General features: G+C 48.4%; 2 protein-coding genes across 2 annotated transcripts; one reads left to right on the top strand and one right to left on the bottom strand.

The window, feature by feature from the left end:
- Nucleotides 1–10,583: 10,583 nt before the first annotated feature.
- Nucleotides 10,584–11,791, bottom strand: LOC124666696 (probable carboxylesterase 15). The gene has a single exon (XM_047204029.1). It carries the CDS (start codon nucleotides 11,729–11,731, stop codon nucleotides 10,712–10,714), a length of 1,020 nt encoding a protein of 339 aa, XP_047059985.1. The 5' UTR covers nucleotides 11,732–11,791; the 3' UTR covers nucleotides 10,584–10,711.
- A 2,334-nt stretch (nucleotides 11,792–14,125) lies between these two features.
- Nucleotides 14,126–15,213, top strand: LOC124666697 (probable carboxylesterase 15). Its single transcript, XM_047204030.1, has one exon. It carries the CDS (start codon nucleotides 14,134–14,136, stop codon nucleotides 15,130–15,132), a length of 999 nt encoding a protein of 332 aa, XP_047059986.1. The 5' UTR covers nucleotides 14,126–14,133; the 3' UTR covers nucleotides 15,133–15,213.
- The last annotated feature ends 6,461 nt before the right edge of the window (nucleotides 15,214–21,674 follow it).

Below are 21,674 nucleotides of genomic sequence, written 5' to 3' on the forward strand. Positions count from 1 at the left end.
TGAACATTTCATAAAGTCCAAGGTCATTGCCATGATTGCAGTCAAGCAAAAGGACACCAACCTTGCACTCAACTTGAACCTCATTACCAAGAGTGCTAATCTGAACGCCGATGATCTAGTCTCCTATGTGGCAGCAAATGAGAACATGGCTAAGACAGGAGAAAGGCTCATGGCGATGAACCGTGTTGATGAAGCCTCACACAACCTTGCCCTAAAGGCTAGAGCTGACCATGAAAGAGAAGAAGTCTATGAAATTGAAGAAGATGAAGAAATGACTTCAGCAAGTGACATCGCTACAGATTTTGCTTTCTTTTCCAAGAAGTACAAGGAAAAGTTTCCAATGCTCCTCAATGAGAAGAAGAAGAAGAAGAGAACCTGCTACAATTGTGATGAAGATGGTCACTTTGCAAATGAGTGCCCTTATGAGAAAAGGGTAGACAAGCCAAAGTTTGTCAAAGGGGTCAAGCCAAGATTGAAGCCAAACCCAATCAACGATCGATACAAGAAGAACAAGGGAAGAGCCTTTGTTGGAGCCGAGTACATTTCCGATGAAGAAGAGGAAGATGAGGAGAAGGAGGCCGGAGTAGCTGGTTTGGCTTTCTCCAAGCCCGGGTCACTCTTCACATATGACTACTCCAAGGATTACTCCACGGATAATGATGTTTGGTTCTTCCTACATGGCAAGAACGACTCAAGATAATGACTCCAATGATTCTCCCTCCTCTACGATCGTTGGATCTTGTCTAATGGCAAGAGAAACAAAGGTAATGGTATCACCACCTTCTCTATCTAGTGTTCTTGATGATGAAACTGAAAATCAAGAAGAATTAGCTATGCTTAAGGAACTTTACAAAGTTAGATGCACTCTTCGGGGTGAAGCTCTTGTCAAGTTTGATTTCTTGATGGACTCCCTCAAAGAAAAGGATGAGTCCATTGAGGAAATAGAATATCAATTGAATGATAAAGAACGGAGATTCAATCTCCTAAGACAAGAGCTAAAAACTGAAAGGTGCATATCTCAAGGCCTTAAGCAACAAATTGAAACTTTTGAACTAGATAAAGTTAAGGATCTTGAAACTATTGAAAGGGCTCATTCATTGGCCCAAGAGCTCGACGCTTCAAAGAAGGAACTTGAAGTTGCTCATGCTTCTCTCACTAAGGATCTTGACCATCTTGAAAGAGCTAACAAGCTTACTAAGGATGAGCTCAAGAAACTTGGAGAGAGCCATGACCTACTCCAAGAAACCTACAAGAAGGCTCTTGGATCAATAAATATCCCATTGTTGATAAAAATGTTGCTAGTTCCTATACTTCATTCACTAGTGAGCATGCCAAACTTGTTGAGGAACATGTTCGTTTGCAAGAGGAACTATCTTTGCATGTTGAGACCAATACATATCTTGAATCTTTGGTAACCAAATATGGTCTCAACTATCATCCTAATGAATCGGCTTGTGAGCAAGCAACTACTCTTGAGGAAAATGTTAGGTTGAAGAAAGAACTTGCCAAGTTCACCACAACCAAGAATAAGATGGGATTGGATGACATCTTGAGTAAGCAAAGGTCAAACAATCAAAAGCGTGGACTTGGGTATGTTCTCAAGCCCTACAAGAAGAACAACTACGAGAAGGAGAAGCCCGCTCAAGAAAAGAACAAGAAGGTCACTAATGATGGCAAAGCCTCAAAGGGCAGAGCCACTAGTGGTGATCGCACGGGGCCAAACAATCACTATGCTTTATTTATTGATTATTATGGTGATATTTATGCTAACTATGTTGGACCTCGTAATGGCTATGCTTATAGAGGGTACTCGATTTGGGTACCAAAAGATCTTGTTGCCATGACTAGGGAACCCATTAATCGATGGGTTCCTAAATCCTCTACTTGATTTTGTAGGGGTATTCCTCCGGTGGTCCAAAATGGGTGTTTGATAGTGGATTCACCAATCATATGACCGGAGGAAGAGGTGTGCTTGACCAATTCATTGAGGATGTTAACAAGAAGTCAAGCATCACCTTTGTTGAGAACTCAAAGGGAAAGGTACTTGGGTATGGCAAGGTGGCAATCTCTAAGGACTTGTGCCTTGAGACGGTCATGCTTGTTGAATCCCTTGGCTATAACTTGCTTTCTATATATCATCTTGCAGATGCCGGCTACAATTCATATTTTACTAATTATTGTGTGAAAGTCTTTAGGAGTGAAAATCTCAAATTGGTCCTTGTTGGATATGTGGAGAACAACCTTTACGTGGTTGACCTCTCGAAAGAGAGCCCCTCTCCCTCCACATGTCTAATGGCGGCCAAACATGACGAAGGTTGGTTGTGGCATTGCCGCCTTGGTCATGTCAACATGAGAAATCTTAAACAACTCCTAAAGGGTGAGCACATTGTTGGACTAACCGGCATTTCTTTTGAGAAAGATCGTGTATGCAGTGCATGTGTAGCTGGAAAGCAACTCAAGAAGAAACATCCTATCAAGAGCATCGTCACCACATCTAGGCCTTTGGAGCTCCTTCATTTGGATCTCTTTGGCCATCACACTATGATACTCTTGGTGGGAGCAAGTACGGACTTGTCATTGTCGATGATTACTCAAGATACTCTTGGGTCTTTCTCCTCAAGTCTAAGGATGAGACCCATAGGGAGTTCATCATCTTCGCCAAGAAGGCTCAACGTATGTATGAATCTGAGATCAAGGCGATAAGGACCGACAATGGCACCGAGTTCAAGAACTACACTATGAAAAAATTTGTTGATGATGAGGGCATAAAGCATGAATTTTCAGCTCCGTACAACCCTCAAAAAAATGGTGTTGTTGAAAGGAAGAACCGGACGATTATTGAGATTGCAAGAACTATGTTGAGTGAATTCAATTCACCCCATAATTTTTGGGGAGAAGCCATCTCTACAGCTGTCCACTACTCCAACCGGATCTTTCTTCGTCCTCTACATAACAAAACTCCATACGAGCTCCTCACAGGTAACAAGCCTAATGTCATGTACATTCGTGTCTTTGGATGCAAATGTCTTGTTAAGAACAATAAAGGGAAGGTTGGTAAATTTGAAACTAGAACTATTGAGGGCACATTTGTTGGTTATGCGGAGAACTCCCACGCCTATAGATACTACAACAGTCCACTGGGGCTATTGAAGTATCTTGTGACGTGGTGTTCTTGGAGGATAATGGCTCCCAAGTGGAGCAAGTTGTTCCATGTGTTGCAGGTAATGATGATGATCCTTCTAGTGCCATCAAACTTATGGGCATTGGACACGTCCGGCCCACTGAAATCCATAATGATGAGCATAATGATGGAGTAGAAGTATCAAGCTCAGCCTAAGTAGAGCCTAGCTCAACTCAAGTTGAATCATCAAGAGCAACTCAAGAATCATCCTCTACTCAAGATGAGCCACATTCCGAAGAACAAGAAGAAAGCCCTCAACCCACTGAGCAAGACCATGATGGTGATCAAGAAACATCCTCAACACGTGATCAAGCTCAAGTTGTCCCTCATGATCGTGTCCTAGCAAGAGATGAGTTTATTGATCATGAAGGAACCATTCGGAAGATCAAGGCTGCTACAAAGGGCAAGTGACATGAAAGTAGATCAAGTCCTTGGTAGCATCTCAAAAGGAGTGGTAACTCGTAGACACCATGCATTACTTATCACTTATTGTCAACATCATGCTTTTGTGTCTAGTTTTGAGCCACTCAAGGTACATGAAGCCTTGGTTGATCCGGATTGGGTACTTGCCATGCAAGAAGAATTGGAGTGTTTCACTCGTAATGAAGTATGGTCTCTAGTTGAGAGACCCAAGGATCATCGCATCAATGTCATTGGGACCAAATGGGTATTCAATAACAAGCAAGATGAGAATGGCATTGTTATTAGAAATAAAGCAAGGTTAGTGGCGCAAGGGTTTGCCCAAATAGAAGGTATGGATTTTGAGGATACCTTTGCGCCAGTAGCCCGTCTTGAAGCTATTCGTATTTTGCTTGCATTTGCATCTTTTCAAATTTCAAACTATATCAAATGGATGTGAAAAGTGCATTTTTGAATGATCCCTTAAAAGAAACTGCATATGTAGCTCAACCCCCGGGTTTCGAAGACCCATGCCGACCCAACCATGTGTATTTACTCCATAAGGCACTCTACGGTCTCAAGCAAGCTCCACGTGCTTGGTATGAGTTCCTTAGGGATTTCCTACTACAAGATGGGTTTTGCATGGGTATGGTCGATTCCACCCTTTTCACCAAGCGGGTTAAAGGGGGTGGCTTATTTATATGTCAAATATATGTTGATGATATTATCTTTGGTGGAACTAACCCCAATCATAACAAAACTTTTGAGCTATTGATGACTAGGAAATTTGAGTTGTCCATGATGGGAGAGTTGAAGTTTTTCCTAGGCTTCCAAGTGAGGCAACTTGCACAAGGCACCTTCATCTCTCAAGAAAAGTATGTAAAGGACATGCTCAAGAAGTTCAACATGACCAATGCAAGTCCAATGAAGACACCCATGCCCGTAAAGGGGCAACTTGGCTCATGTGATGGTGAGAAGGATGTGGACATAAAGGTATACCGTTCCATGATAGGATCCTTGCCCTACCTTTGCGCCTCTAGGCCGGATATCATGCTAAGTGTAGGGATGTGTGCTCGTTTTCAATCTTCTCCTAAGGAGAGCCATTTGATGGCGGTCAAACGGATTCTAACATACCTTGTTCTTACTCCTACTCTCGGACTGTGGTATCCAAAGGGGTCAACCTTTGAACTTATTGGCTATTCGGATTCCGATTGGGCCGGTGATAAGGTTAACCGGAAGTGTACCTCCGGGGATTGCCAATTTATTGGCCGGTCATTGGTGAGTTGGTCATCCAAGAAACAAAACTCCACCGCTCTATCCACCGCCGAAGCCGAATACATATCCGCGGCATCTTGTTGCACACAGTTGTTATGGATGAAGCAAACCTTGAATGACTATGGTGTGTCTCTTGGTACGGTGCCTCTTCTATGTGACAACGAAAGTGCAATAAAGATCGCCAATAACCTGGTTCAACATTGTCGCACCAAACACATTGACATTCACCATCACTTCCTACGTGACCATGTTGCTAATGGGGACATTGATCTCACTCATGTGGGGACAGCGTACCAATTGGCGGATATTTTCACTAAGCCTTTGGATGAAGCCCGGTTTGTGAACTTGAGAGGAGAACTTGGTATTCTTGATCCTAAAAACTTAAATTGAATAACTTCTTGCACTATATTCTTGCATTTATCTTGCTATCTAGCTTAGAGGTGCAGCACATATGGGGATAGTCATCTTACCATGTCTTGGTATGATGCATACCTATGTGTGCAACATAAATAGACCCAATGTCATTACATGGACCCAAGCATGTCACTTCGAGGTCTCATGACATTTGCGCTTTCACATAGGGGGAGTAATTCCCCGCCCCTCATTAAGCCTCAATTGCAAATTGATTTCACTATATAAGGCTAAATGATCTTATTGCAAAACTATTCCAAAATGATTTATGATTCTTAATATATTTCGAATCATGCCCATTGTTGCTATTTAAATCTTGTTTGGATTTCACTCCAATGGGTATGCCTAGAAAACCTTGTGTTTCCTACCTCATGTCTATGCTCATCTCATCATACATCCATCTATCTATACGTACATGTCATCTTCTGAGCATACACACACAATTGCACAAAGATTAGGGGCAAAACAAGGCAAAATTGAGGTGACCGGTCACTGGTCCGGTTGGACCGGCCTCAGCGTCGGGCCACCCGGTTACTTGCCCGGTCGACTGGCCTGTGCGCTTGTCACGCGGCTGGTTAAGTGGGAGGAGGGTACCCCTTGGGGATCTTCTTCCTCACTTCCCCCTCCTCCACACACACCATGGGAGCCGCCTCCCTCATCTCCACCTCATCCTAGGGCCTTTCCTCCACTAGAATCCCCTCAAACTTCACCCAATCATAGATCGGGACCATTGAATCATCTCCACCAAGGGATTTGGTCTCTCTCAAGCCAATTTTGGAGATCTTGGGGATTTGGACCTCAAGCCCTCTCTAGGTGTTCTCTTTGTTCCCTTGAGCAAGGAGGACCATGTCTTCGGGTAAATCCCTCTTCCATTCCCTCTCCCTCTCGTTTTTCCTCTCACATTGCACATTTTTGAGGAAATTTGAGAAAATTTAGGGTTAGGGTTAGGGTTAGTAAGTCCTCATGCCTTTAGAGTGTCTCTCACCACTATGCACATGTTCCACTCTACAATGCTATAGTATATGTTCAAGTTTATGAGTTTTTGCATGATTTTGTGGTCGAAATTCTGGGCAAACCTAACAAATCTACAGCACCCGGCCCAGGCCCCGTCAATCGGCTGCTCAACCGGCTGGTCCAGCGCCTGGCCCGATCGACCGGGTGGTAGACCGGCCCGTCCGGTCTCCTGTCCGGTTGGACCGGACCTTCCGCCGGGTCGCCCAGAACTTCGCACAACTCTGTCAAAACACTTGGACATATGCTATGCTCTTTGGCCTCCTTATTCCTGATGACATGTACACTTACCCCATTTTCTATCCTCGCCCTATTTGCTCATTCACAGGTGATTCAAGTGGTAAAGGTCGTGGTACGGCGGCCAAGAGAGGTAGGCCTGTGAGGCCTCCGGGCTGCCGCACTAGCTCTCGCACAACTAGCAAAGCTGCTCAGGCCAGTGTTCCAGGTAGTTCAGCTGGGGGTCGAAGCAAGTCAGTTGCCAAGAGGAAGAATGACAAACATGTAGCTGAAAATGATGATCTTATTGAGAGGGTGCCAACGTTCAATGTTGGCACAATGCACGTTGCTACTTGGAGACGACTCAGAGAGGAGAAACCCTATCAATATGAGGAGCGCACTTACACTCATGGAGATAAGTTCTTCTGGACCAAAACCCAGCAGCATCTGTGGGATGATTTCTATGATTCTCAAGAGTGTATGAAGAATGGTTCTATTGTGATGCCCAAGGCCATCAACACGGACATTCTCACTATGCATCAAGCTACCAAGTATCGCTTTGTGGTTGACACCTTGCAAAGGATGGGGCTGTTTGATCTCATGTGCTTGAAGCCTGGTGATGGAAAAGGTGATGGGTACTGTTGTCCAATCCAAGTGAGGCAATTCCATTGCACTGTGTTCTTTCATGATGACCCCGCCCGCACAATGACTTGGATGACAGGACAAGACAAGTATTCTTGCAACTACATTGACTTCTGTGATGCCATGGGGTTCGGTGGTGGCCGTGCTCACGGGTTCAAGATTCACTCTCAGAAGAAGTTCACTCATGGGGACATTTCCTTCTGCTATCCCCAGGAACCCACAGCTGGACCACCCACTATCTCCGGCATGTACTACTCCTATCTTGTGCTTGCCAAGCTATTCCGTGAGAATCTCATCAGCAAGTCAGGAGATACAAGTGAATGTCGTGCCTACCATCTGAACTTGATGTACTACTGCCGCCCTGAGAATGTGAAGGCTATTGATGGTTGTGATCTCCTATACTGTGAACTGAGGCGCTCTGTTCGCGAAAGGATGACTCCAAATTATGCTCAGTACATTCAGCAGCTCATTGATAAGGTTGTTCAATCTCCTCGCAATAGGCAAGATCAATGGGTCAAGATGGAACCCTTCAAACTACCTCAACAAGGATATAGACCGGAAATCCCATCCATGATGTCTTCTGAGCGCCGGTCAAGGAATGGCATGACCCTGCTAGCTCCAGCTACTCTAGGCGCCCCAAGCGCGGTGCCTCTCGCTTCTTGACTAGTCTGTGGCAGATGTGCAAAAACACCAATGATGTTGCCCATTAAAGTCTTGCCTTGAACCAAGAGACTAGGAGGCGACATAATGAGTTCACGGCTGCAAGAAATGCCCCTGTTTCTCCTCCTGGACCCGAGATGGCGCCTGTGATTGCACCTACCTGGCAGATGCCTCCCATTGATGATGAGATGCTTTAGAATTTTGATCTCTCCATGTATGCGCACGGTGGTATTCCTCCTCGATCTGCCCAGGACCCTGAGACTTCTGGATATAGAGAAGATGATGATGAAGGCGAGGAACAGTACAATGAGGATGATGATGAAGAAGAAGGTGATGATGATGGCAGCACTCCACCCACGGGGAAAGAGTTCTATTGATGGGAGCGCGCATCCCTACTCTTTTCTTCGTATTTTTGGTGTTCCGATGCCAAAGGGGGAGAAGAGAGTAGAGTCTAGGATCACGGGTTCCTTGGTTGCACAAGCCATGCTTGACATTTTATTTGGTTCTTATTTGGCTTGTGCTTATTTGCTTGCTTTTTCATTCCAAGAACCAGTTGCTACTTTAAATAATTCGTGTATGGACATGTACTTATATGCTTAATATCTATGTTAGGATGATTATGTGTTACGTTTATATATCCTGATATTCACATGTCCATACCATGCTTGTTTCCTAAAGATATTGGGGGAGCTTCTCATATTCCACAAATGGTGCACTTTGCATTCAAACGCAAATTCTCCAAGTGCACACATTATGGGGGAGCTGTCTCAGTATCTCATATGGAATCAAGGTTTAAAAGCTTACAATAATATCTATATGTGACTCTAGCTCGGTTTGTCATCGTATACCAAAAAGGGGGGGGATTGTAAGGGTATTTTACCCTTATTTTGGTAACTATGACACCGTGCTAGAGTATTTGGCCTAATACATGTCTACAAGATTATTTCCAGGTATTATAGAAAGAGGTATAATGGTGTATCAATGGAACAAGAAGGCAATGGGAGACCCCCCACTTCGATGAAAAATCAACAAGGTTGTTTCAGCGCCTGGCCGGTCAGTGGCCCGGTCAGACCGGCCCTGGCACCGGCCAGCCCGGCGGTGACCGGCCCCAGGACTGGTGCCAACCGGGCAATGTCCAGTAAGCTCTGGAACTCGTCCTGTCGGGGTCGGGTCGAGGACCCGGTTTGGACCGGCAGGTCCGGTCGTGGGCCGGTTGACCGGGCTGGTCGAGAAAACTGCTGATGTGGCAAGTCATCAACGGCCATATTTCAAGTGACACTATATATACCCCTTCTCCTACCTCTGAAGGGGTAGGCACTACACTACAAGCTGTTCTTGAGCTCTCTCTCTCATACTCCATTGTTAGAAACACCAAAAGCCTCAGATCTCCCTCCTCCTCCACCCAAACTCAAATCCCTCCGGGGAAAAGATAGAGGATGGTCCGATCTACCGTTCTACCAAGCCAAATCTTGATCCCCCCTTGTATTCATCAAAAAACTTGCTCTCTAGGGTTCCTTGGAAACCCTAGGCGGGCAAGAGTGGTCCGGAAGCATCCGGGCTGTGGATTTGCTCCTGACGAGATTGTGAAGGTTTGGAGGCTACCTCAAAGTCTACCACAGTGAGCGAGCTATTCCTTCGTGGGATAGGCTCCGGAGAATAGGGTGAGCCTCCGTGGCGTGGGGAATCCTTCGTGGGACCTCCACCCCTCCAAACGTGACGTACCTTCTTGCAAAGGAAGGGAACACAGGAATAAACCCTCGTCTCCGCGTGCTATCGGTTATCTCTAACCGAACTCCTTACTTGTGATATAATTGCCTGTGAGAGCCTTCGTGCTTGAGTTACTTGTATTGTCATATAGGTTGTCTCACCTAGTTTGCATTAGGCTCATCTTTATATTCCGCAAAGCCTAATATTGCAAAAAAAGAATTAAAATTTGTAAACCTATTCACCCCCCTCTAGGTTTACCATCTCTGATATTTTAGTACCGAAGGGGGTTTTTTCTACTAGTGAGTCGTCATGATGTCGTTGCTTCCCTCGTCTCCAGAATAGGCAACACAGATCGACCCAACCTACAACTCCACCGCGCCGTCATGTTGTCCACAGAAGACCTCCCGTCGTGGATGATGCTCGACCGTTTTGTGTTCCGACGGGACGACGACGGTTCCTTCCCGGACGATGATGCAGCGCCCATTAGGGCTAACTCCTTTACCTCCCTAGAGCCCTTCACCGTCGCTGCTGCACTGTTCCCTTCTTGGATGCATCGCTTTTGAAGAGTTTGATTTTCAGGTGTTGTCTTGGTGGTGGTTGTATTACTGTTGTTAGGGCTGTGATACTGTAGCGGGACTTTTATTTCTTAGTTTTTCTTTTCTTTTTTCTGGTTGTGTGCATCCGTAATGTTTTAGGGTATTGCATTGTTGCAGAGGTTAGATGTAATTGGTATCCTTCAATATTAATCTCCTCATGCGTTGGTACTCTTGGAACTTGTTGGGTCGTCATAGGAGATAACTTGATTAGAACGCATTTTGCTTCGGCCGTGATGAATCAAGATTCTGCGTTGTTTCTTTTGGTTCACGTGCTACATATACTCCCTTCGTTCTTAATAAGCGCCGCGGGGTCATGCCATAAGTAAACAACTGCTAGGCAGAGTGCGCGTCCGATTAATTCAGACTAGAGTAGTATACATGAACATATGATCATATTTCGTTGTTTGGGTCAGTGGTTTTTGTCGTCAGATTTGACAGTTCAGTATAAATTTGTACTGCTCCCAACCAGAGCATACGGAGTACAATTAATCAACTTTATAAATCGAAGTTTATTACGGAGTACTAGATATTACTAGTAGAGTAATACATTTTCTTAGGTTGAGTAGATGGATTAAATCCAAACGACCAAAGATGCATCAGGATTCAGGAGACATCAGCGCTCAGTTGGGCTGGTGACGCCAGTATACATGAACCGCCTGAGCACTCGCATCAGCTCGTTGGCCGCCTCACCAAACGGCTGGAGGACGGAGAAACCATGCCGCTCTCCCTCGAACTCAGCGACGTCGACGGCCTTCCCTATGTCCTGCAGCCTCGTAGCATAACCCAGCACGCGGTCCCGGAGCACGTCGATCTCCGGCGCCACCACGAGCACCGGCGGGAGGTCCACCGGCGCGAGGCTGGGGCTCTCGGGGCCGAACGGGTTAGATAACGGGTGATCCCTGCTCGCCCCAACCGGCAGCGAGATGCGCCAGAGCATGTCGGATCCCTCGACCGTCAGGGTCACGCCCGCCGGAGGGTCGGCCTCCGCCGTCGTGCGATCTGAGCCGCCGAAGAACGCGGACAGGAGGACGTACCCGGCAACGCGCAGAGAGTTGAGCCCCAGCTGCGTCTGCGTCGAGGCGGCATGGACGGTGACGTGGTGGGCCAAGTTGGCGCCGGCCGAGGCGCCGGAGATGAACGTCCGGACGAAGTCGGCCGACTCCGCGAGCCACGGGTCCGCAGAGCCGGTGCCGGCAAGCTCGGCCTGGCCGCGCAACCAGGAAAGGAAGTCCGCGCCGTCCTCGATGGCCGCGGGGAGGCGGTGCTCGGGGGCGAGGCGGTACTGGACGGACAGCACGACGGCCGGGAGCTCGGCGGCGGCGCGGAGGCAGTACGTGTGGAAGTGGGGCTGCGTGTAGGAGCCGAGGCAGTATCCGCCGCCGTGGAAGTACACCAGCACCGGGAGCTTGCTGCTGCCAGCCACCGAGGACGAAGACTCCGGCCTGTACACGCGGACGCTGAGGCCGTGCGCGGCGTGGTACATGACATCCTTCCACTGCACGCCGGGGACGTCCGGCAACGGGTCCGTTGGCCAAAGCACGGCTTCGTCGCCGCGGAGGACGGAGCCGTCGCTGAGGAGCTGGAGGACGCCCGGGATGTCCTCCACGACGTGCGGCGCCGTGTCGCCTGTCATCTTGTCGTTAGATCGATCAGTGGCTGTGCCGTCGGCGTACGGATGCTAGCAGGTCGTTGCTTTGCGACCTCTGAGTCTGAATGATGGATGCGTCAGATTATATTTATGCTTAGCAGGTGATCCATGCGAGAGGACGTTCCGGGTAGGTTCATGCTATGCCACGCTATCAGATGTCGATCTCACACACTGAGGGTGGTCAAACATGGTGTTCTTGCTTTTCTTCGTTGTTGACAAAACAAGGAAAACAATGTGACCCTCACACGACGCGTGCAGGATTCTTATTTTTTTTACTCCCTTAGATCCATATTATTTAATGCTATCTACAATTAGAATCTGTATAGATACACATCTATATTAGCATCATGTAATATGAATGGGAGGATGTAGCAATTTTGCTATCGCCCTTTTGAAATGTGCTGCTAAGGGCGTGAGGCTGCTAAAGAGTAGCTACAGCGGGTTATAGGCGATGTATAGCCTTTCTCATAGGTTGTGGCTATAGCCTATATACTAGGGAAAAAAACGGCAATTGCCGTGTCGCTAGATCTTTGCCGTGTGCCCCAGCTCGGAACACGACAAAGGTAAGTTCTACCTTATGAACCGTAAAAAAAACACGGTAAAGATCTAAGACACGCCAAAATTTGAAAAAGGAACACGGCAATGATCCAAAAAGAACACGGCAAAAAAAGGAACACGGCGAACTCCGGAGGAGACACACGGCAAACGTCCGGGCCACGGCAAAGGCCGTCACACATGTCTCTGGCGGCCTCTGAAGACAGCGCCGTTATAACGGTGTATATGGCTTTTCCGTGTGCCCTTAACGGACACACGGAAAAGGTCCCTTCTCCCGCACACCCCCCTCTCCCGTCAGTCAGTTTTTTGCCGTTGTGCGTTGATGGTATAGCACACGGCAAAGGCTACGCCGTGTTCCGGGCAAAAAAAAAAGGACACGGCAAAGGTGCTATGCGGTGTGGTCTTTGTCGTGTGGCGGCACACGACAAAGGCTTTGCTGTGTTCCGAAAGACCTTCGCCATGTGTATTTCCAACACGGCAAAGCCGTGTTTTCCCTTAGTGATTTTTTTCGATAAAGGATGCTTTATTACTTTTGAAAATTTCCCGTAGTGATAGCTCGCTATGTAAAACTTTGATCGAAACAAAACAGCTAATGTGTACAAACTAAACTCAAACGAATCTCCCAACTCTTTTCAGAACCCTGACCGCCTTGTCAAAAATCAAAACTATGTTCCTCTTGCTTTCAGCCATCGTTCTGCTAACATTGGGTAGAGGTGGGAAAGGATCCCCGTCTCGTTTCAGGTGTAGTAAGACTTTTTCATTTAGCGTTGGTGTCGTGGTGACACTACACACATGGTGATGGGGTTGCCATCTCGAATAAAAGCTTGTCGACTCCAGTGTCATCTGAGCGACGCATGGTATGACACACGCGGGGAGCATGAGAGCTTTTGTTCCCGCTGGTTTTCATGGACGGTAGGTTTGTTCACTAATACATAGCCACCCTATGGACACGGGTCAAAAACCCATCGGTAATGCTATGAGTCTTATTTACCCCGCATCTATTATATTTCACACACAAGAAGGCATTACAAAAGACGGGGGCAATTTTATTCATAACGGATAAATGTGATTTAAGTCCAATGATTTTACAATGTTGTTGTACGACTTCTCAAAGATATTCTATAAGACATTTTATAATACATTCTACATTTTATAAAATATACTACACTATAAGATTTGCGATCAAAAAATATTCTACTCTGCCTGTCCCAAAAAGCTGCTCAACTTTTTCTAGATTCGGATATATCTATAACTAAAATGTGTCTATATACATTTCTATCTATATAGAGTTGAGCAACTTCTTTAGGAATGGAGGGAGTACATGTCTTCGGTTGGTCATATAAGATCATGTTTTTGTCATACTTGTTGTTAACAACATGTTTAACTACAAGCAAATATATGTACAAACTTAAGTAAAATTTCAATAAAAGTTGTTATGTTGTGATCTAAATTTATATAAAAAGGAGTCTAATTCTGACGATCGGATGAGGCTTGTCGTTGGGAGGCTTATCTCTATCTATAAATACATTTAATAAGCCGCCGACTATGGTTGGTTTATCTTTTTTTTTTAAGATTACTATGGTTGGTTTATCACTTCATTGGAAAACCAATGGTGTTGTGTAAACACTCCCGGTGTAGTTAAATTTTGCTAGCTGACGTTCATGACTTTTTCTTTCTTTGTTGTAGAGGATTTTTCATGTTAAAATCTTGTGTTTCCTGCGTGTTGTTTCTTTGTTATTCATTTATTTTCTTATCACGTTTATAACAAAAGTAGTATGAGATTGAAATATGGAGGACTTCTTCGGCGTCGTACCACAAGTCACGTACACACCATGTCCGGCGGCGACACGGCGGCGCACGTCATGGAGGACTTCTTCGGCGTCGTCCAGATCCTCAGCGACGGCACCGTCTTCCGCGGCGACGAGGCCGCCCTCCAGCCTCCGGCGACGTACCCGGATGTCCCAGGCGTGGAGTGGAAGGACGTCCTGTACCACGCGGCGCACGGCCTTCGCGCCCGCGTCTACAGGCCGTCCTCGTCGGCCGCCGGCAGCGGCAAGCTCCCGGTGCTGGTCTACTTCCACGGCGGCGGCTACTGCCTGGGCTCCTTCGCGCAGCCCATGTTCCACACGTTCTGCCTCCGCGCCGCCGCCGAGCTCCCGGCCGTCGTGCTGTCCGTCCAGTACCGCCTCGCCCCCGAGCACCGCCTCCCCGCCGCCATCGACGACGGCGCGGATTTCCTCTCCTGGCTACGCGCCCAGGCCGAGCTCGCCGCCACCGGCGGCGCCGACCCGTGGCTCGCGGAATCGGCCGACTACAAACGGACCTTCATCTCCGGCGCGTCAGCCGGCGCCAACCTGGCACACCACGTCACGGTCCAGGTCGCCTCCGGGCAGCTCGCCGTCCACCCCCTACGCGTCGCCGGGTACGTCCTCCTCTCCGCGTTCTTCGGCAGCGCCGAGCGCACGGTGGCGGAGGTTGACCCGCCGGCGGACGTGTCCCTGACGGTCGACATGTCCGACCAGCTCTGGCACATGTCGCTGCCAGTGGGGGCGAGCCGAGACCACCCCGTGGCCAACCCGTTCGGCCCGGACAGCCCCAGCCTCACGGCGGTGGACCTCCCGCCGGCGCTTGTGGTGGTGCCGGGGAGCGACGTGCTCCGCGACCACGTGCGCGGGTATGCGGCGAAGCTCAAGGACATGGGGAAGACCGTGGAGGTCGTCGAGTTCGACGGAGAGCAGCATGGTTTCTCCGTCCTCCAGCCGTTCGGCGAGGCGGCCAATGAGTTGCTGCGAGTCCTTAGGCGATTCGTGTGCACAGGTCACAGCGACTGAACGGTCATGTCTTGTGATCTACACTGATGCTTTGTGTTGCTGCTTATTTCAGTTTTACATAGATATCCAGCTACTGAAACATTTTCGTGGTTCTAGTAGAGCAGTAATATTACCAGAAACTTTTGATTCATCACGGCAGCGCAGATGAATCAGCTTACAAGAGGAAATCAGCTAGTAAGAAAAGGAACAAAAAGCAAACATAAAAAAAAATACACAGCGTTTGATGAAGCTTCAAGACAAAGTCAGCCGTAATCCGAGACGATCGCCGACCGGAGGTGAGCGTATGATCTTGATGATGGAGCAACCGAGTCGCTGAGGATGGACAATGACGTCTCCAACTTTACTGGAATCCGATCGACGAAGCACCATCCGCCCCCACATTCGAAGAGGGCCCCTGCCCCCTTGCTCTGGCTCGAAGAGCACCGTACCGTCGAAGGTTTTAGAGCTAACCCTAGAGAGCGGATGTAGAGTAGACAACAAGGTTGCCAGACGATGGAGATAAAGAACATAACCAAAACCCACCTAAGCCGAGACAAAATTGAGAGGGGCTCCAAAGTCAACACCTTCAAGAAGGGACGTGATGCATAAACATCGTTGTCGCCCGGTCCAGAGTGCGGACCAATGTTTTCACCCGGAGCCCCATGTTGAGTGACCTTGACCCTCGACGATGCTCTCAAGAGGGAAAACGACGCCTGAAATCAGCATCATCATCGGCACAGGCACCACCTGGCAAGGCTTTCACCAAGATACGAAGGAGCGCAGAAGCTTCCAAACACGACCGAGCATGCCGAAGACCTCACCACCTCCGCAGTCGGCGACGACGACCAATACCACGTGCAAAGGAGCCTGCCGCTAGGACGCCACCACACCCACCGCTCAGGGCCGCCGCCTCAAAGTACAAGATTTTGCTACCTCGGCCGCCGCCAAAGATGACTGCCACCTTCACGAAGCCGTCAGCCCTAACCACCGCGAGAGACGCTCCTAAAGATTCCCTAGTCGGCGCAAACCACCCTAGCTAAGCACCTTTCGATCTCCATGGCACACAGTACCCAACAAGACAGCTCTGAGGCATGGGAGGAGGACCATCGGAGAAATGAAAGGCTCTCAACGGATCTGGCATGAGCCACTGCACCGGCCAGCCAAAGTAGGCTGATTTCCTCCCCACACCCGAGCAGGGAGGCACCATGGTGGAGAAGAGCTCGAGAAATATGGGCAAGTTAGAGCCACATGGAGCTGCTCGCGCCACAGGAAGCCGGTGCGAGCACCTTGCACGTTGATCACTGCTCGCCACAGGGTCGAGGGAACATCGTGAAGCTAGTGGAGACGGACACACACCACCATGGAAGAGTTAGACAAAGCAGGGTTGGGAGGAAGACACGGGAGCAAGGATGCACTGGAGGAGGAGGATAAGAGCGGCCCTGCCATAGCCGGTGGCCGCCGGCGTCGGTTTCCAGGGAGAGGGGGTTGTTGGGACGGACTAGTGGTGGCTAGTGTTTGGGGTCATCCAGTGTTGCCCCGAGAGGGAGCCCACGGGAGGAAGAGCGGGGAACTATGTCATCGTGTTAATTTATCACGACCAATTTTCTCTTTATCTCAACAAACACCCAATTTTCAGTAAAAATTCATATATGTAACAAAAAATCTCCTTCCCCTCATAACAGTATTAGAAAGGTTGTGTTTGAAATTCTAAACAAATAGCAACCAAGTCATCATATCTCAATGACTTCTTCAGGAGATTATGTCATGCAACGGCAGAACCTCCTGAAGATGATCAAATAGAACTATACTGGACCATGAGAGGACTTGAAAAGGATAGCTTCAAACTCTAAACTCATACAGATGTACTAACCCCTAAACATGTTTGAGATCCCCTTGCAAAACTCATTCGGTTGAACTAAAAATGTTCTAGATCAAGTTACAAATTGATCTTCTTATAAACAATTGGTATTGAGGTGTGGAAGCATTTTATGTCATTTGATATGTATAAGTGTGATATAACTCAGATGGTTCTATATCTTTTATTGTTGGCCAATTGATGCACTACCTCATTTATTTTATCGACTCACGCTTCATAAATATGATGTCCTTGTTCAGGGCGAGCATGAGTCTAAGCTTGGGGATGTTGATAAGTCCAAATTGCAGCATTTTACCAAATATTTTTTGCAGTAGTTATATTAGGATTTTCTTATTTTATTGGCCTTGTATGCATCCTTCTATGCCTATTACATGAGGATCCTAAAATCATAAGGAGCGATGGAAACACCTTTTAAAACTATTAAGTGCTCTGAATATTTGTTCATGTATCCTGGTGAAAATCCATCGAAGAGACAGGAGCCAGGGACTTTAACAAGCAACGATACATGGACAACCCGCCCATATCGGCGCCCGTATCAGGTAATGGATCCTCCTCGTAAAATGCCTTCGTCCCCTCAGACGGATCTGAGATAGAACACACGGAAACACCAGAACTCGCGGAGACCTGACCGTCGGGAGGGATCCATAGTGTGAACTAGCAGAGGGCATTGATTTGTGCAACTATGAAGATCCTTGGAGGTTCAAGCATCATCTTCATCATCACCATCGACATCAACATCTACATTCATTTACCTCAATTCTTATCGTAATCCCTAGATCTCATTGTGGATTTCCGCATGCTCCAGCGGAGGGACGCAAACGGACCAACCCGTCCGCCGCGACTCATTCGCGCCCCAAATTTGGGAAACCGTTGCTTCATCCCGGACGCTGTGCAGACAGCTGAAAGGACACGGATGTCGCCTAGAGGGGGGGTGAATAGGCGGTTTAAAACTTTTACGAGATGGGCTTAACAAATGCGGAATAAAACTAGCGTTTACTTTGTCAAGGCCAACACCTATATATTATGGTTCACCTATGTGCACCAACAACTTATTCTAAGCAATGGTTCACCTATGTGCACCAACAACTTATGCTAAGCAATACAAGCAAGTATGTGATAGCAAGATATATATAACTTCAAGCATGATGGCTATCACAAGGTAAAGTGCATAAGTAAAGAGCTCGGGCATAGAGATAACCGAGGCACGCAGGAGACGATGATTTATCCCGAAGTTCACACTCTTGCGAGTGCTAATCTCTGGTGGAGAGGTGCGGTGGCTTAGTGCTCCCGAACGCCACAAGAGGCTCACCTTGAGGTGTGGTTGCTCGATGCACACCAACGCCACAAAGGCCTCACCCCAAGATGCGGTACTCACACCACACACCGAACGCCACGAAGGCGCCTCACCTAAATCTCCGGTGACCCTCGCCACAAAGGCTTAGGTCATGGTTCCACTAAGGGATTTCCTTCGAGGCGGAAACCGGGCCTTACACAAAGGTTGATGCACACATCCACAACTTAATTGGAGGCTCCCAACAAATCACCACAAAGGTCTAGAATCCGTCTAGGGTTCCAAGAACCCAATAGTAACAACCTTCTTGCTTTCACCACCACGAATCACCGTGGAGAACTCAAACTGATGCACCAAATGCAATGGCAAGATAACCACAAAGATGCTCAAGTCCTTCTCTCTCTAATTCCAAAAAATCTACAAAAGCTATTGGGGGAATAAGAGAGGAAGAACAAAGGAATTCACAAAGAACACCAAGATTAAGATCTAGAGGATTCCACTCACAAAGAGATGGATTTGATTGGTAGAAATGTAGATCTAGATCTCCTCTCTCTTTTCCCTCAAATGGGGGCAAGAATCATGGAGGGACTGAGAGATAGTGCAAGCTTCTCTAGTTCAACAATGGAGGAGAGAGAGAGAGAAGCCGCAGCCCAAGGAGGAAGAAGGGGGTATTTATACCCCCCAAGAAAATCGAGCCGTTGGGGCAAATCGAGGGCCGGATTATCCGGTGTAAATTAGGGCCGGATAATCCGCCCCCCTCAAATATTCGGCCCTGGGAAAATCCGGGCAAAAGTCCGGCCAAAAATCCAGGGTATCACTGAGCCACTTCGCCAAAAGTCCTTAGCCGATTTTTAGGGGACGGATATTTTGCAAATATCCGGCTCGGAAAATCCGGCCTGGTGATATAGACCTGCTACCTTGTAAAATCCAAAACTTAAGATTGGTAGCTCCAAATAGAGTGAAACCAATTTTGTTGGAAAGAGGACGACAAGAGCATACCTTGAAAATATGGAAACTAGTGGGGGTGATTTTCTATTATATTTATAGGTGCAACACCTCAACATGAGAAACCGAGAAAATCACCAAACTCGAAAACGCAACAAGTGATCTATGCGAAATCCGTTTTCGATGAACTAGAGCTTGTCATGAGAATAAGCACAAGCTCTAAAACATCACATGGATAAGATCCAAATAACAACCAAAAAAGATGATGCAAGGATGCAAATATTTCAGCTCTCTTTGAACGATACGATCGAGTTACTCACTCGAGAGCCCTCTATATAGTACGGCAACTAAACTATAAACCGGTCTCCAACTACACTATGAGACCGGTGAGAAAGAAATCCTATCAAGAGCAACCTTATACTTGCGCATTCCACTTGAGCTCGATGATGACGATCTTGACCTCAACAAGATGGAACGCCTTTCTTGATTGTGCTTGCTTGGCGAAGTCTTGTGGATTGCTCCCCCATAATCCATCATGGGAGAGATTCTTCTTCGGCGCATCTTCACATATCCATGATCACCATATGGATGGCTAGAGTCAAGCAAAGGATCTCTTCGAGATGGCTCATCTTGAACTTGCACTTCATTTCTTCATGGCAAGCTTCAAGCATATGATCTCTTCAAGTTGGCTCATCTTGAACTTGCACTTTATTTCGTTGATGTCTTGAAGTTAACCTTGAGAGTTCACTTCATCTTCATCTTCAAGACATACTTGACACTTGATCTTCTTCATTTGCTTCTTATTGCAATCTTGAAGCCAACATATGGTTCAAGCATTGCCTATGAACAACTCCTACAAATATAACTCAATGCAAACATTAGTCCATAGGGATTGTCATTAATTACCAAAACCACACATGGGGGCTCCATGCACTTACAACAGCGTGCCGCGGGCCCGCTTGGAAGCGACCCAATGGCAGAAGGCTGACCGACGGTAGCGTTTGCCATCAAGACCACCGTTGAAGTCCGTGCTCGCTGCCTGGACTCCTGCGCGTGCCATCTCAGCTTCTGCGCCGACATTGATGGCCAACAGCACATAAGCCACAGGAGCGCCCACATCTTCTCCCCAACTCCTACCACCGCCACCATTTCCACGATCTCGCCCACGATGAAGCTGCCCCGCTGGATGAAGAAATTCGGCAACGACCACGAGGTTAGTTCCTCGTCCGGCCGGCGGCGCCGCTTGGACTCTCCGCCGCGGCAGAACCTGCACGCGCCGCCTCCCGCCTCTACCCCCCGCAGCCGCATCTCTTTGCTGGTCGGTAGGGGGCGGCGGTGCAGGATCCTCCTCTGCAACAGATGGGCCGCAACAGGCGGTATGTGCAGCTACTGGAGGCGCAACAGCGGTGGGCGCTGGGCGCTCCTATCGCCACCACGACGTCTCCCTCCCGCACGGGTGGCACTTGAATAGTGGGATGTTCCATGTTCCGCCACCTCCAACGGACCGGCAGTCCCTGCGCTAGGAGATGCGCCGCCGGCGATGCAGCAACATGAGGTGTACCGGCGGGAGGATTACTGGCGCACGTTCCTCGCCTGGTTGCACGAGGCGCGTCGGGTTATCCACGGCCGTCGTGGTTGCATACCAGGCGGCGACATCTCCGACAACGAAGACGATGTCTTCGACGAGGACGGCGACGATGACGACGAGGAGGACGACGACGAGATGGAGGAGGCGCCTCCAACCGCTGTCAAGCTGAAGGCGGTCCTCCTAGACAACTACGGCAAGGATACGGCCACGACATACGCCATGGCCGCGTCATTGGTCAACGAGGAGGCCAAATGGTCATGGCGAGGGCTGGAAGACATCACCCAAGTCTGCAAATGGTGGCGGAGCACTTAGCCTTCTTGCCACCGCCACTACCGCTGCTGCCGCACGCACCACCATAGGCAACGTGGGACGCCCAGGAAGTTCCACCGCCTCCGCCACCGGCACCACAGCACTTCGCGCCTCCTCCACAGTACGCGTCGCCGCCCCGCACAGCCAACGAAGGTGCCTGCTTGGGCGCAGCAGCGGTTGACGCCCCCACCCTTCGTCGGCCTCGTCTCCGATGACAAAGAAGACGGCAGCATGTGATTTTAGTTTAGGTTTTACTTTAAATCTATGTAAATTATGTTTGAATCAATGAAATTTCAATCAAGTTTCACACGCTTTTTTTTAATTCGTGCCTTTCTATTCGTTTCCTGTGCGTGGGCCAACTAGCCAGCGGACCGAATGATTCGCCCCGCTACACGCAGTACAGCCAGACGCATCCTGTCCGCAGGCCGACTAAAATAGAGATGACTAAGGGCATCTCCAGCGGCGCGACGCAAACGGACGCTGAGCTACCATTTGTGTCCGCCGTGACCGGAAATGCGTCCGGGCCCTGCTCTAGCGGGGCGACGCAAAGAGAC

The sequence above is a fragment of the Lolium rigidum genome, chromosome 6, assembly GCF_022539505.1.
Source record: "Lolium rigidum isolate FL_2022 chromosome 6, APGP_CSIRO_Lrig_0.1, whole genome shotgun sequence".
Lineage (NCBI taxonomy): Eukaryota > Viridiplantae > Streptophyta > Magnoliopsida > Poales > Poaceae > Lolium > Lolium rigidum.

Excerpts from the sequence above, each read along its gene's own strand:
- LOC124666697 (XM_047204030.1), top strand. The coding sequence starts at position 14,134 with ATGTCCGGCGGCGACACGGCGGCGCACGTCATGGAGGACTTCTTCGGC.
- LOC124666696 (XM_047204029.1), bottom strand. The coding sequence starts at position 11,731 with ATGACAGGCGACACGGCGCCGCACGTCGTGGAGGACATCCCGGGCGTC.